The sequence below is a fragment of the Gopherus flavomarginatus genome, chromosome 6, assembly GCF_025201925.1.
Source record: "Gopherus flavomarginatus isolate rGopFla2 chromosome 6, rGopFla2.mat.asm, whole genome shotgun sequence".
Lineage (NCBI taxonomy): Eukaryota > Metazoa > Chordata > Testudines > Testudinidae > Gopherus > Gopherus flavomarginatus.
The window spans coordinates 99207923-99224038 of record NC_066622.1 but is presented as its reverse complement, the minus strand read 5'-3'; the positions used below and the strand labels follow the sequence as shown (position 1 = coordinate 99224038).

General features: G+C 40.7%; 1 protein-coding gene across 7 annotated transcripts in view; it reads left to right on the top strand.

Annotated features, from left to right (window-relative positions):
- The window catches only part of ASCC1 (activating signal cointegrator 1 complex subunit 1), a 53145-nt gene that overhangs the window by 23172 nt on the left and 13857 nt on the right, over window positions 1-16116 (top strand). For all 7 annotated transcript variants that reach the window (XM_050959607.1, XM_050959602.1, XM_050959603.1 and 4 more), the window contains exons 8-9: window positions 4407-4531; window positions 5996-6075. In XM_050959607.1, the coding sequence (XP_050815564.1) occupies window positions 4407-4531; window positions 5996-6075 (205 nt within the window). The remainder of the gene's footprint in view (window positions 1-4406; window positions 4532-5995; window positions 6076-16116) is intronic.

Below are 16116 nucleotides of genomic sequence, written 5' to 3'. Positions count from 1 at the left end.
AGTTTCCTGTGCTCTCTCTCTCTCTCTTTCATTCCACAGGGGTATGCAGACAGTACCTGGAGAGGCAGAAATAATGTAATGAAAGCAAATTTATTGTTCTCTGAGCTGATGGGCAGTGCTGGAGAGCATCACACTAGCAATCCAAAAGATAAAGTGGTACTGCTTTCTAACCGAATGGCGTTAAAGCTGTGATGTGTTTGGTCTTTAGATTGATTGTTGGTAGTGTTGCAGACAGATGTCATTTGTTTTTACCAGTGTTAATAGTTGAATAATGGAGTCAAGCAAGGCTGAACTCATGCTCCCCTGTGCTGGGTAAGGGAAACGATGATAAGCAGGGAGGAGATGATGCTCATGGGATGGTACAGTGCGCAAGACGACTCGTTCCCAATACCCAGCTCTCCCACCTGCAGGCAAGTCCCAATGAAGTGTATTGATCTGATCACACTGACAGACTCTGCAAAATTAAAATACTCCTAAAACACAAGTATGTTTTCAGTTCTTATGGTTGTGAAGAAAACATGCCAAGTGTGACCTGGAACCAGATTGGTTGTTTCTCTGTGTCTGCAGGCAACCTGAAACTTTAACTCTTAGTGGAGTATGAACTGTCTCTATACTTATAAGTGTTAAATGCTGAATCCGAACAAGGTCAGTTTGAATTTTAATATTTTTAAACCATCGTTTGCGGATCACATTAGTAGAAAATACCTAATGTAATGGCAGGTAAGGTAATGTTGAGGACAGCCTTTCTCCTTATTTTTGAAAAGTGCATTGTTGCACCATCCTTTTCCTTAGAGTCCTATTGAAAGGGGATAGGAGATGCATGAGTTCCTGTGCTTTCCGTGCTCGTGAGAGGGGTAGGGAAACAAGTTGCTTTAGCTTTCCATTTCCTTGAGGCATCACCTTTTGTCATCCTTCCTTTTGTAAGCGTCTTTCCTCCTCACTGCAGTACAATGGAGAGCCAAAGAAGGGAGCTGGAAAGGAAGCACAATTAGCAGTTAGGGAGAGGAGGAAGGAAGTTGGTGCTGAGAAGGATCTTGGGCCAGAGAAGAGGATCTATTCTTGTAAACTCCCTTCCCCGAGGAGATGAAGAGGGCCTGCTAAAATGTCTAAGAAAGCTGGTTTGAGGTAGGAGCTGGTATGGAGTATAGGCAGTGCCAGGTTTACAATGGTGCCAGTGGCTCTGTGGAGCTGGGCCTATGCTCAGAAGGGGCCACTGCCTACTCCACTTGCACTGTGCCCCGAGACCCTGCTCTTCCCCCTGCCCACCACTTGTTCCTCTCAGCCAGCCTGCCTGCCGGCTGGCCAAGGACTCCTCTACACCCCCTAGCCCCACACTCCTGCTTCTCTCTGCCCCCTGGCAGAACCCTAGTGCACCTCTGGCTCCAGGCCTATGGGGCCCTGCCTGTCTCTCCAGAGCTGAGCCACCTGGGACTGGTGCAGATGCCTGGCCAGTCTCAGTATGAGGGGCTTGGCTGGGCCCCACCAGGCAAGTGCATCTGGGAAGAGCCCAGCTGGGGCAGGCATTGGCCTGGCTGAATGCACCACTCCTGAAGGGACAGAGCAATTCATGGCCCTGGGACCAGCCCTGGCTGTGCTACTGGCTCAGCCCAGCAGACACAGTCACCTCCCAGCAGGGCCAGTGAGTGCAGCCGTGAAGCAGGGCATGGGGGAGTGGGTCTCTGGGAAGTCTGGTGGGGCGTGCTGGGCTGTGACGGGGCAGGGAAGATGGCTGTGGGGGGTGCTGGGCCGTTGTGGTGGGAATGTGGGCAAGGGAGTGCTGGGCAGGGGTGGTGTTATGCAGGGCACTCTGCATTTCTGGAAGGGCGCTGGGCATAGTGGGTCCAGGGGGGCTCTGGTTATAGGGAGTCGGGGCATGCTGGGCAGGGGGCTCTGTGGCGTGGGGCCACCCCCCAAGGAGAAGGGGCATGCTGGCATCACAGGGCCACTGCGTCTGGCAACTGCCGGTTTGTAAATAGTGCCCTCGCACTGGTCTAGGCGGAGCGGGGCCACCCCCGTCATGCCATGCCCCTGACTGGCCCCTTGGTCTGGGGACTGACCTCCCTGCACCACGCTCCATTGCCTCAGTGGAGGCCCACAAAAGGTTATCTGGCCCTGAGTGTAGGGTGAGAGTAAAGCTCAGAGCTGGGAAATTGAGAGTTACAGGGAGGCTGTAACAGGATGGCTCACTGTTTAGGGGCTGTAGGAACCACACCTGGGGGAGAGTGAAAGAGCAGGAGTCAAAGGGTGAGTGGGTGGGTGGGAACAGTTTGTATGTTCACAGAAGTGTGTCAGCCCTGAGTTCTTGAGGTGAGGGAATGAAGTGGGGCTGTGATAGTCACAGGAACCCCTAATGTGATTGAGCTGAGGGAGGAAATAAATCCACAGTTGGTTGCTGGGAAATTTGATCAAAATATGGGGAAGCCCAGAGAATGGCAGGGTTGTATTAGTTTTCGGGAGAAGGGGACAGACACTAAGGCTGCAGTGAAAGTGGATGTTGCAGTCATGGCAGCACCTCTTGCAGCTGCCACGATGTGTAGTACAGCACTGGGAGGAGAGGACGTAGGAAGCCTGACTTATCAGCAGAAATTAGCTGTTATGGAGGAAGCCAGACAGCTAGCCCTGAGGGAAAGGAACGAGCTGGCCTGATACAGTGGCACTTGGCTTTTACACACAACGCTCCCCCTTCAGATTTGAAGTCTGTTCTGCAGATAGAAAAGGAAGGGAAGACATTTATTTTCATGGAAGATCCCTGAAAATTATCCACACTTCCTTTTTCATCTGGAAATGTCAAAGAATGGTTTTTTTGGCCAGTTGGTGATCTCTAAGTAGTAGTAAATGGAACTATCCAAATCCCTCAATTTTGCTCTGATTAGAGAGACTTCTGTTGAATAATGCCAAGTGCCTCTTCTCCACTAAGAGCTGATAATGCTGATTCAAGTGGTGGTACTTTCTGCACTGGGAAATATGTGGCAGTACAGAGTATTGCTTCTCAGTTACAAGGCTAGTGCTGGAAGAGGGATTTAATGAGGATAAGGGTATCCACATGGTTTGCTATGCCAAATCAGATCCTTGGTCCAAGTTTGGTATCTTGCTTCTCGCAATAGCCAGTAAGTGAACCATAGAGGAAAGTTTACCTTCCTATTTCCTCCCATTCCACAGAATGCACCTAGCTAACTGTACTATGCTGTACATGGCAATGTCAAGGGTGGAGTTCCTGCCTGATCTCTGCATGTTCTTGATCAGCTTATGCTATAAAGCAGATTTGATTTCCCTGTCTTAGCTTGCATAACCATAGGTGATGTTAGATACTGCATATATACTGGCTCAGCTTAAGAAAGATCATGCTCTGATGCTTCCTACATGGCAAATACTCCCATTATAATTCATTCTAATTTGTTATATTTCCTTGATTAACTTTATAACATAATAAAGCACCAGTTTTACTCGAGCTATTCCTTGTTAATTTGTTTTAGTATTGTATGTAATGATATTCATTTAATCTTTGTCATTGCTAATTATAAAAATCACTGATGTAAAGCCAGAAAGTAAGTGACTAAAAACCATGACAATCAGTTTGAGTGTGTTGAAATTATCGTATGGCCAGTGGAATCGTATAGGAGGCAGCACAAAGCCAGTAAGTAGGCTGTATAGTTAAATTCTGAGGGCTCAAGTGATATTTGGAGTTGGTCCTAATACTGCTCTATGTCTGTCTTCCTGATTGGAATTGAGACCCCCAGGGTGTGGCATCTAGTTGTGAAATGGGGAACTATCGAGTGAACTGTATTCATGGACGTGGATGGTGACCATTTAATATGCTTAGATCTTGTTTAATGGATAGGAACTTTGGGTTGTACTGAATGCTCATTGCCTGTAGTGTGGTGAGGCATTGCTTACATTGTGAAGGGAAAACAGTATGAAAAACCTGCAGCTATTTAGAAAAATACATCCTTCAAATTCCAATATAATCTACCACATCAAATCGTATAAATGTCCTAGTGTGCCAGTATCGTCTTCCAATGAAATATTTGTAACAGAATTTATTATCCAGGAGCCTTTGCAAACAGCCAGAACTTTTATATTTGTTTCCTTATTTGCATGAGCTTTCCTTTTTCCCAGTCCCCTCAGACATTACCAAAAAAGAAACAAAAAACTCTCCTGCCTCTAAATACAAAAGCAATTGAGTAAAAACAAAAAGGAGGAGGTAGTCTTGCCTGGCAGGATTTTGATTAGTCTGTTATCTTTCCAATAGAGTTTCAGTCCATATTTCCTCTTCACATATTGAGACTTAATTTTACACATACACTACCCTCTTTTGGACAAGAGAGTAAAAGTGGGCAAAACAAGTATTTTTCTCTTGGCTTTGTAAAGTCCTATTTCTCCCCTCCCTCACTCTCCCACCTTCTTAGATTACAGCTAATAGCTGATAGACTCATGGAGCAGTTTGTGACCTCTGGGCTGATGATGAAGGAGTGGGATAGGGTGAAACTCCATGCTACTATCATGAATACTCTCTTCAGGAAAGACACAAATGGTGAGTATCTTTAGAACCCTTCTGGAAAATCTGAACTACAGTAGTACCTCTGAACAGGAAGTGCTGTGTTCCCTGGTATTGTATGTCTAGGTATTGCTGCAGTTCACTTCATAGCATTCATTGGCTCTGGGCCAAAAGATAGTAGGTTCAAGTCCTACACTAGTACACTCATATACACTGCCATTGCATTCAAGTGCAGTAGTAGCAGGTGTGCTGCATTATTATTTGACCTTTGATGAGAAGCTAAACCATGGCCCTATATAATCATCTCTGGGGGAGAAGTTAAAGATTCCATATGACTTTTGAAAATAGTTCCATTGTTTTCATCAATATTCCCTTTCTTGGTAAATGAGGTTCTGCTGTCCAAGGCTGAATATGAGCTGTTGCTGAGTGCCTAATGTCTGCTATTTCTGCCAAAATAGTATTTGCACTGGCAGGCTGTAACTTATTTCTTATCTAATTCATTACTTTATAAAGCACTTCAAGATGGCTTGCATATGGAAGATGCTATGTAGTAAATCAGACCATGGGGGTATCAATTGGGCATTGAAAATTAGTGGAATTTTTTTGACTGTTTTGGCCTTAATCTTCCAGTGCCTGAGTTCACCAGCTGTAAAATGAGGATAGTAATACCACCTGTTCTCAGACAGGTGTTCTGATGATAAATTCGTTGGTGTTTGTGAAGCACTCAGATACTGTGGTAGAAGCACCATAGAAATGTCTATGAGGAAATGAATAACTTTTTGTATTCAGTGCAGCAGGGTTTGGATGGTCTGTGTTAAGTGAGGTCTTGGACCATACATTAAATGTTGATAAAAAGAAATATTGAATAACTATCCTTCACTGAATGAGGAAGAGGTGTCTTATGGAAAAAATAGCATGTGATCACATACTTAAAGACTGTATTTTGTGCATACACACAAGGTTGCAGTTCCTAACATTTCTGGACATGACTGCAACGTTAATGTTTGTTTAATGTATTTATTTTGTTTGTGTGTTTTTATTTTTATATATCTGTGTGTGTGTGTGTATGTATGTGTATATATATAATAAATAAAATTTAAAAAAAAAGTGCAGGGACATTTCTCAGAGGCCAGTCCAGATTTTCTAGATGCTGTCAAGAATGTGCTTTGCATTACAATCATATACTCAGTAAGGTACTTTGTGGTATCCCAGGAGATGCATGAGCTTGTCATTGCTAAATTTCTGACAGGCCAGAGAAATTGGAATCTGCTTTCCCTGACTGATTCTATTACATTGTGCTGTCAGCCTTACAAAATCCTCACAACAATATTTGTGATTTAAGGTGTTTCCTTTTTAAATTAAATTGCAAATTTTGCGCACATAAAAATGAAGTGAGACTTGCGTACAAAATATTTTATTAACTGGATACATAGACTTGGGGGGGGGAGAGAGTGCAAAGTATCATCCCATCTGAAGTGCTTTCTCATGACTTTTTCACAGTTGAACAGCAAAATAATGCAACTACAGGCAAATCATCTTTCAAGGAACGGGAGACGTTTGATGGCCGAAATATACTGAAGGTCAGTGCTAACTGGACATTGTGACTTAGCTGGGTTGTGGTACTGTATGTACAAAATAAGGTGAAACTTCACTTAAAAAATGTATGTGTGTTGTGTACTTGATCTCCAGGGGAAAAATCAGTTTTAAAAATAAACAGATCTAGATAACTAATAATTGGAAGTATTGTGGTAGTTATACATGCCTTCTTAAGGCCAGTGAGATTTTAGAACAAAGAAGGATGCATGTGGAAAAGATACTTAACAGGCATATATGTTGCGGTTTATGGTAACAGTGCTTACCGTTGGAGACTTGCACCCATATTTTTCCATAGGTCAGAATAAAAATTTACTTTGTTGCTCTTGTAGTCACTAGTTAATACTCCCATCAATTAAACCAGTTGTCACAGTATACATTTTTATCATGAATTTTTGCTTAAAAAAATAAAAACATCCAGGATTGGAATAGCGGGGGGAAGGTCTCCAGTCAGGATTGAGAGCATTGACAGTAATCTGATAGAGTCCAGGACTGGCATACCAGACAGTGCAGGTTTTAGCCAATGAAACCCCCAACAGTGGAAGGATGCTGTGGCATTAGGTTTTAGGTAGGAATCAAGACACATCAAGGGACTTGCAGGCATGTGAGGAGGAAGAGCTACTGGGAAATCATAGCAGAGTTTTTATTTTGCAGGATCAATGTATAATTTCATAGATATTGGTGTTAAATGGGTAGTTTAATGAATGGTGGCTTAAAGACCAGGAGGGGAGTTGCGCTCTCATGTATCTGCATCCCAGATGGCAGAGGATAAAGGGACAGTAAATGGAGTAAAGCTACTATCCATCCCAAAATGTTGTTGTGAACATTGCATCATGACTCAGCATTGCTGTATGTTGAAGTGACATTGAGGCAATAAGAACACAACCATTGCATTGCTCTTGATGTGATCTAAGATTGTGATGGGCTCCCAAAATACTAAAGCTGGCTCTACAAACAGAGGCTACTGCATGTCAGAAGTGAGGTGTACTGGCATGTCCAACGGGGAAGCTTCCAAGGTACCAGGCCACATTATGCCTAGTTTAAACCACACTCCCAGTCCTTCATTACATAAAGATTAAACTTGTCCTCAGATTTTAATGAGAGAGAGAATCCAACTATCCTTTTTTCTTTACATTTTATCCAAAAAACCTGAATGCTTTTTAAGGAATAAAAGATGCTCCCTCTGCTGGCCCCACAATTTATAGGTTGCTGCACTACTGTGTCTTAGGGACTGTCTGCTCCATGATGTATGGTATATAAAAGCAGGGAAACATATCCGGTCTATCACAAATGTCTATTTCTCATTCTGCTGCACTCTGAAATATGAGACAGTGTCTTTTTAAAACTCGCAACTGATTTGTACTGTTTTAGCAAGAAGAGCTACTGGCTGTTGGAGGATGAAAAGACTGTTGATAACTACTTCAAAGCAAGTTTGTTGTAAGAAATGTTGTCGTTCTCCTCTATCCCCCTCACATTCCTGAACCTGGTCACTCAGTATTTCCCATTTGTCAACCACGTGCCCGTAGCAACATCTGCTGGCACTAATTCATTATATGACTCATAGTGAGCTGCAGGCTTGTCAATAATAGGGTCCTGCCAGAACGAGCCATCGATCTAGTGATGCATTCCAACTCGACCTTGCAGGGATGTGCTGATTCTCTTCCCACATCCCCACTTCCCTCATTTCATATACATATTTACACTCTTCTCCTCAGGAGGATACCCTTTTGCAAAGCGGCTTCATTAACTTCTGAAATAGGATCTGATTGACAGGCTGATAATTAATATACTGCCACTACTCATGCTGGTATTCCAGGGCTATTCTGTTGTCCAAGTGCAGTGTGCTATACAAACTTTCTCTTTTCCATACTCCCCAAACTTGATCCTCAAGCATTCTCTGAAATTATTTGGTTTGATAGCATTGTTTTCATAAAGGAAGTTGGTAAGCAGAGTGGGGAAATAATACTATAGAAATGAGCTAAATCATCACATTGGAAAACTTAGTTTTATTCTACCCATCCTAGTTCTCATTGTGCAAACAATACCACAGCACTGTTCATCATAAATGACAGACTTTGTTCGGTAGAAGCCAAAGACTGGAGTATTAAGGGACACTGCAGGTCTAGATTGTGGTTCATTGTCACAGTCATATGGAGACTCAGGACATGAAAGGCAAGGGTAATGCAAGTCAAGGTTGATGTGTGTGCTTGCAAAGAACTTGCTTACCTCTAGACTGTATTTAATCTTATTTCCTGAGGAAATATTTGACAGTCCTGTATTCACCCCTGGTGCACTATTGTAATAATCTTTGTACAAAGTATGCCTTGTAAGGTGTCTTTTGAAAACTCAGGATGTGCTGATCGGTAGTGTCCTGATAAAATGTGTAGCAGCATATGTAAAGTTATAAGATTCCGCTATAGGGTGTTACTAAGACTTGTTTCAAGCCTGGGTAGTGTTCAAACCAGTTTCTCGGAGACAGAGGGCAAGCTGACGCCTCAGCCAGCTGTAAACAAGGTCAAATGGGCTATCACCTGTTAAGGACTGGGAATGTGCTGGTGTCACACTGCAGTGTAATTCAAGAGTGTCTGGCTGCAGCACTCGTACAATATAGCTGGGAGTGACGTACATGCGGGACGCTGTGTGAGAGCAGTCCAGGAGTGGTGACTACAGCAGCAAAGCAGCGTAAAGGGCACACCATGTTAAAGGTGTTCATCAGTCTAGATTGTACTCTGGGCATGTCACAATATTAATAATTTAAACATTGTTTTCCCACCAGTTTTTGGAGAGTTAAACATATCACTCTTATTAGCATTAATAAGGATTATCAGAGTCAGTACCATCCTACCCTAAACAGAGAATAGATCTCTTAGAATGAGTGCATTTGGAAAATGGTTACTTACATTTTGAAAAGCATTTTAATGAAAAAGGACCCCACTCTAATTGATGCCAAGAGCCCAGTTTGATAAACATTTGTCTGCACAGGGATAGCTCAGTGGTTTGAGCATTGGCCTGCTAAACCCAGGGTTGTGAGTTCAATCCTTGATGGGGCCACTTAGGGATCTGGGGCAAAAATCAGTACTTGGTCCTGCTAGTGGAGGCAGGAGTCTGGACTCAATGACCTTTCAAGTCCCTTCTAGTTTTAAGAGATAGGTATATCTCCAATTATTATTTTATAAATATATAATGGGTATAATTTGCTAGTACATCTGAAATAAAAAAAGGTCCAAGATAGGATGGAAAAGCATCTAGATTCTTGTTGGATGTAAATTGAGTGGTTTTTTGTTTTGTTGGTTGGGGTAGTGGTAATAAAGGAGTAATTGAAGTTATCTTTAAAGAAGATGGTAACTAACTTTGGGTAAGTAAATAGATTAACCTTGACACACAAATTATATTTCTGTTGCGTATTAATAGGTACATAGGCAAAAAATCAAAGGGGACAGTTGATGGGATGCAGCTGTGAAAAATCAACTGAATCTTATCAGAAAAATTAATCTCTAAAAAGAGTAAAAGAAAATAAAAAGATAATGGAAACTACTAACCAATTCGTTTAATGGCTAATCTCTGTCATGGGCAACATATTTGAAGTTACGATAGAGAAGGTTAGCCTTGTGCTCTTTAAAGACTTCTGAAAGCATGTTCCACACCTTGACCCTCTCAAATTTTGGAAGTCACTTCAGATTCTTAAATCTTGGGTCGAGTGCTGTAGGTATTTCTAGAAATCTCACACTGGTACCTTCTTTGCGTTTTTCAAATCTGCTGTGAAAGTGTTCTTAAAACAAACATGTGCTGGGTCATCATCCAAGACTGCCATAACATGAAATATATGGCAGAGTGTGGGTAAAACAGAGAAGGAGACGTACTATTCTCCTTCAACGAGTTCAGTCACAAATTTTAATTAACACATTATTTTTTTAACGAGCATCATCAGCATGGAAGCATGTCCTCTGGAATGGTGGCCAAAGCATAAAGGGACATACAAATGTTTAGCATATATAACGTGTAAATAAATACCTTGCAACGCTGGCTACAAAAGTGCCATGCAAACCCCTGTTCTCACTTTCAGGTGACATTGCAAATAAGAAGCAGGCAGCAGTATCTCCCATAAATGTAAACAAACTTGTTTTTCTTAATGATTGTCTGAACAAGAAGTAGGACTGAGTGGACTTGTAGGCTCTAAAGTTTTAATTTATATTGTTTTGTTTTTTGAGTGTAGTTATGTAACCAAAAAAAAAATCTACGTTTGTAAGTTACACTTTCACCATAGAGATTGCACTACAGTACTCATATAAGGTGAATTGAAAAATGGTATTTTTTATCATTTTTACAGTGCAAATATTTGTAATAAAAATAATATAGTGAGCACTGTACACTTTGTATTCTGTGTTGTAATAGAAATCAATATATTTGAAAATGTAGAAAAACATCCAAAATATTGAATACATTTCAATTGGTATTCTACTGTTTACAGTGTGATTAATCACAATTAATTTTTTTAATCACAGTTCGGGTTATTTTTGAGTTAATCGTGTGAGTTAAATGTGATTAATCGACAGCTCTAATTGTAAGGTCTTCTGGGCAAGGACTTCCTCTTATTGTATGAATAGTACCAAGTGTGGTGAAGCCCTGATCTCAGTTGAGGCTGTAGGTTCTGCTTTAATACAGATGATGAAATAGTATGTTAAGGGACTGCATCTGCCTACATTTGAGGGGAGAAAAATATATTTGATTGATAAACAAGAACTAATGAAAAACAGATCTTGCCAAGTGAATGTGATAGTATTCTCTGCTATAATTTTATGTTGGTGGCCAAGAATGTGCAGTGGACATAATATGCAGTATTTGGATTTCATTAAGACATTGAATGTAGCACCACATTAAAAAAATGTATTATGAGATAGGAAAAATAACTGCCTAGGTAAAAATACAATAACATGGATTTAACAGCTGCCTGCCTGACTGTGAATAGAATAATAATAGTACCACCTCCAGATAGGGAATGTTTTTCATGGTGTTCCACAGCAATCAGTGTTAGGACTTATACTGTTTAGTTGTTTTATTAATGATCTTGAGGAAACAGACTGTGTTTCAAGTTAAATTTACAGACAATACAAAATCAAAAGGATAGGAAATATACATAAGGAGTCATCAAAACTGCGGAACAGTCAGAAAAGATTAGAGATTTTTCGTTGCAGTCAGCTAGGTGATACACTATAAATAAATCCAAAGTAATACATTTGGGGATAAATGGTAACCAGTATAAAATGAGATATAAATATTTAGAAAGTTTTGAATCAGAAAAAGACAGGGTAAGAGAGAAACTGAACAGAAACCTATAATGCAGCATTATTATATTGGGGGGTGGGGGGAGAGGAGTGGAGCTAGTGCTTTCTCAAGTATATTTATAATAATAATAGGAGATATACCAATCTCCTAGAACTGGAAGAGACCTTGAAAGGTCATTGAGTCCAGCCCCCTGCCGTCACTAGCAGAACCAATTTTTGCCCCAGATTCCTAAGTCGCCCCCTCAAGGATTGAACTCAAACCCTGGGTTTAGCAGGCCAATGCTCAAACCACTGAGCTATCCCTCTCCCCCTCCCTGATCTGTTTTTCTTTGATTAAAGAGACTCAAAAGCAAAATTTCCAAGATGGTAATGCCACTTTGCAGAGTACAGAATATTGCATTCAGTTCTAATCCTTGCATTATTTAAAGGATACTGAAATGCTATACTGGATTTAAAAAGGGCAATTAGAATGACACTATGCTTGGAGGACAGTTTTGAATATGAGACAGTATAAAAGTTGATCAGCAATCTGGGAAAAGAGTTAAATGTAGGTCACTGTATAAATACTTTCATTGAAATAACATCCGTGATGAAAAAGGCTTATTATACACATCATCTGAGTATGGCAAAACAAGGATCACTGATCTGAAGTGGAAAATGAGAATTCATACTAGGCATTGAGAAAAAATGTCATTTGCTAGAGTTGTCAGTCATTAAAGTAGACTAAAGAGGAGGTCACTGGAAGTATTCAGAAAAGCTGAGACAAGTCACGTGAGGGGAAAATATAATGGATGAAGGTTGTACTAGCTAGCCTGACTGGTCTTTAGCTTTGCTATGTGACTTGATGACCATGTGTCAGTAGACCGGGTACCTGACTTTCAGAGTTGCTGAGCACCCTCTACTTCTGTTGACTTTAGTTGGAGTTGAGAGTGCTCCGCAATTCTGAAAATCAAGCTCTAGGAATTCAGTAGCTCTCCTTCCTGTTTCTTCTTCTCCTTGCCCATCTCCTCCTTGTTACCCCAGTGGACATCCCATCTCTTAGACCACGTCCACACTACAGAGTAAAATCGAAATTAATAAAATCGATTTTATAAAACAGATTTTATAAAATCGATTTTACGCGTCCACACTAGGGCACATTACTTCGGTGGTGTGCGTCCATGGTCCCAGGCTACCATCGATTTCCGGAGCGGTGCACTCTGGGTAGCTCAGTAAAAGAATGGGACCAATAACTTCGATTTCCGTCCACACTAACCCTAAATCGATATAGTAATATCGCTTTTAGGGTTACTCCTCTCGTTGAGCAGGAGTACAGAAATCGATTTTAAGACCCCTTAAAATCGATTTTAAGTGCCTTGTAGTGTGGACGGGTACAGCGTTAAATCGATTTAACGCTGTTTAAATCGATTTAACGCTGTAGTGTGGACCAGGCCTTAGTTTCCCTGAAATCACTATTCTGCCATAGACAGCAATCACCAACTTCACTACTTTGGTGTTCAGGAGATGGTTTTCACCAGTAACTGTCAAGAGTTGAATTACAATGGTTCCTTAATAGAATACAGAGACATAGTGTTAAAGTACATGAGAAAGAACAAGTTAATTAGGAAAGGGAGGTGGTTAATCCAAAAGGCATCTGGGTCCATTTGTATTATAATTTCCTGAGTCTGTATGAATTAACTCAGTGGTTCCTAAGCTGTACTCTATGGACCACTCATGGTCTGAGTAGAGTTGGCTGATTGTATGCTGGTGGCAGCTGCTCCTTGTTTCCAGTTGCTTCTATGGACATCCAACCTCTTCATTGCAAAAATAAGCATAAACAATTATGGAAGCCGCTGGAAATGGGTCAGCCTTGCTGCATATAAGCATTTGCTGTAGTATGTACTGCATGGGGCCACAAGGATGTTGCACGGTTGTTCTTGATTAGGAGGAGAGGTGGGCTGCAAGTAAGAGGTAAGAGGTGGGCCACGCTTTGGAAATTAATAAGTTAATTCAGGAGTTGTGAAACTTTTTCAAAGACATGTTCAACCCTGTATTCACCAGTTTTATTTATGGTAGACGTTAGAAAGTTAGCAACTCGTAAATGTGCTGGTGTTTTCAAATACAACTAGTAATTCAGTTAATTCTGAAACACACTTGTATTTATTTGTTGGTTTGCAAAGTGCTTTTCACCATAGCAGCTAGGCCTTATTTATATAGTTGAAGCGCATTTATTTTATAAACTGATGGAGAAGAGAGAGAATCGGAACCTAAAACAAATGTCTTGCATTGTGCCCTGAACATTGCAAGATTTGTGCTTGTGAAGGAGAGTGAATTTCAATGGGAAAAGCCTCCACTGAGAGAGCCCCTCAGCTGGCCGCAAAGAGTCTTGCCTTAAGAAACAACAGCAAGCACCTCTCAGATTAATTTAACTGTCATGATGGAGTATGTCTGACTGACTACCTTCCCATTGCTCTTAGCTTATGTATCACACGCTCGTTGTTGATGCAGTGATCCCACAATTTCACAATGAACTGTGATTTCATAGAACAACAGTTGAGGAGAAGGAACCATCTGTTACATTTGCAACCAGCCTGTGAATTTTTCACATCTACCAGATACTAAAACATAACTGGGAGATAAATAGAGCCTGAAGTAGTTTTTTCTTCTTCCTTTAAAAAAACAAAAACAAACAAATAAACAACAAAAGATGGCAATGGCAAGAAGAAGGTCCTAAATCGCTGTCAGTAATCTTTGGCCTCTCTGTGAACCAGACTCAGTCCTCAGCTGTTCTAGTAATCGCTGTGGTGCAAGCAGCAAAAGAGTTGTTTGCAGGCCCCCAGTTCTGGAGATGGTTCTATGCCAACTGCTTTAAGCTATATGAACCCCTGTAACAGCCCTAAAACTTCAGCATGCAAGGTGGGGATCACTGAAGTCCTGAAGTACTACAACCACATCCTCAAGCTGGGGCAGGAAGAGAGGTGGCATTAATTTAAATGTAAGTTATGTGGCAGATCCCCTGCATAGCTTTGAAAAAATCTCAATCTTAAAGCTGTATTTAGACACCTAAATAAATGGTTTATTTTTCAAAAGTGTGGAGCATGCTGCAGCTCCCCATAGACCTTGCTGGATGCTGTTGGTGCTGAATGTTTTTGAACATTCATTCATTCATTCATGTATCCAAATATTGGCTTTGCACCTGTGTGTTTAAAATGTTGGCTACTATATTAGCTATACTGATGGTATGTTTATGTATTTTGGAATTATTGCATGAAATTTGTGCAAAACACCCAATGTTATATAGTGCTTTCTTAATTTTATAGCAAATACTTATTTCTTTGCTTCTGTATGCGCTTTACTTTGATTCAGTAAAAGAAAACTTTTTAAAAAAATGACATGCAGTCCACAAATTCTACCCTCTCCATTCTTAATAAGTAATTATAACTTTCCAGTAAAAACTGATTACATGTATAGTGCTTTAAAAGCCAAAGCATAGCTGATTTAATAAGAGGTTGATTTTAATTTTGTTTTATTTAAGAAAATATATAAGTAGTTTTGTGCTGTGGTTTACACTGAAACTTTTTTAAAAGCTCAGTTGTAATAATTTCATGTTTATTTGCTTTGTTGCAAAACCACTTAATAGAATTGAGAGAAAAATTAATGATGAATTTGTGATAAATTCTGGTATTTGTATTTTGCATTCTATATAAATTGAGAAAATAGTAAATGGATCATTTGAATTTTTATGACGCTAGACTCTTTACCACACTGAAGTCTGTATTGCTTCATTGTACCTGTGATAAAATATGTACATGCATATCTTCTATGGCCCCTTCAGAAATCTAGAATTTAAATAACATTTAAGGGTTGTTCATCATCTTATCAAGATTATAAGGATTACATTGCATGTCACTGGGGAAGAGGGAGTGGGTCAGAGCCAGATGCGTGCTTGCAGAACAAAACAAATGATCCAAATCTCTATCTGACATGTTTGTTCTTTGTCTTTCTGATTTTGAAGCCCTGGTGTGAGATGTGCTTGTGAAGGTAAAATGCCTTCCCTCTCTTCCACTCCCAGTAATTTTTCTTCTGTGCTTGCTGTGGAACTCCTCTGGAGCACATCTTAATCATAGAACACCTGTGCAGTAATTAAACGTTTTGTTCATCATCTGGCTAGCATGCCTTTAAAAGCCATTAAAAGGGAGCAGCTTTCTAGTTTTGACAGAAGGTGGTGTGCATTATAAGGAGCTGCCTCTCTGGATCAGCACCTGTCTGCCTGCTCTTTCTGCAGTCCTACGTTATTGCTGGAAAGCTTCCAAACATCATTAAACCTCTGTCAGATGATCATTGGGGTAACAGAGCCTGGAGTGAATAATAACTAGAGTAAAATAATTTTTGGCACTGAAATGCTTCAGAAAACATATTTTGAATGTGAAAATAGAAAGCTGTTAATTGAACAAACTTCCCAGAATTTGACATGTTGCCAGGTTGTATGTTTGATTGCAAGTTTGTATATTTTCTTCCATGTGCTAATAGAGAATTTTTAACTTCTAGAGCAGGAGTGGCCAAATTTACTGATGCTCTGAGCTACATTCAATAATCTTCAGAAATTCAAGAGCCTCAAGACTTGCACAACCTGCCCCGTGAAGCAGTGTTACTGGGATATGGGGCTAAAGCCCTTAGATGATATCTCTCCCTCTCCCCCCCCCAGGGAAGAATCCCCTAGTCCCACCACCCCCTGCAGGGCAGAAGCCCCAAGTCCCCCCTTCCCCC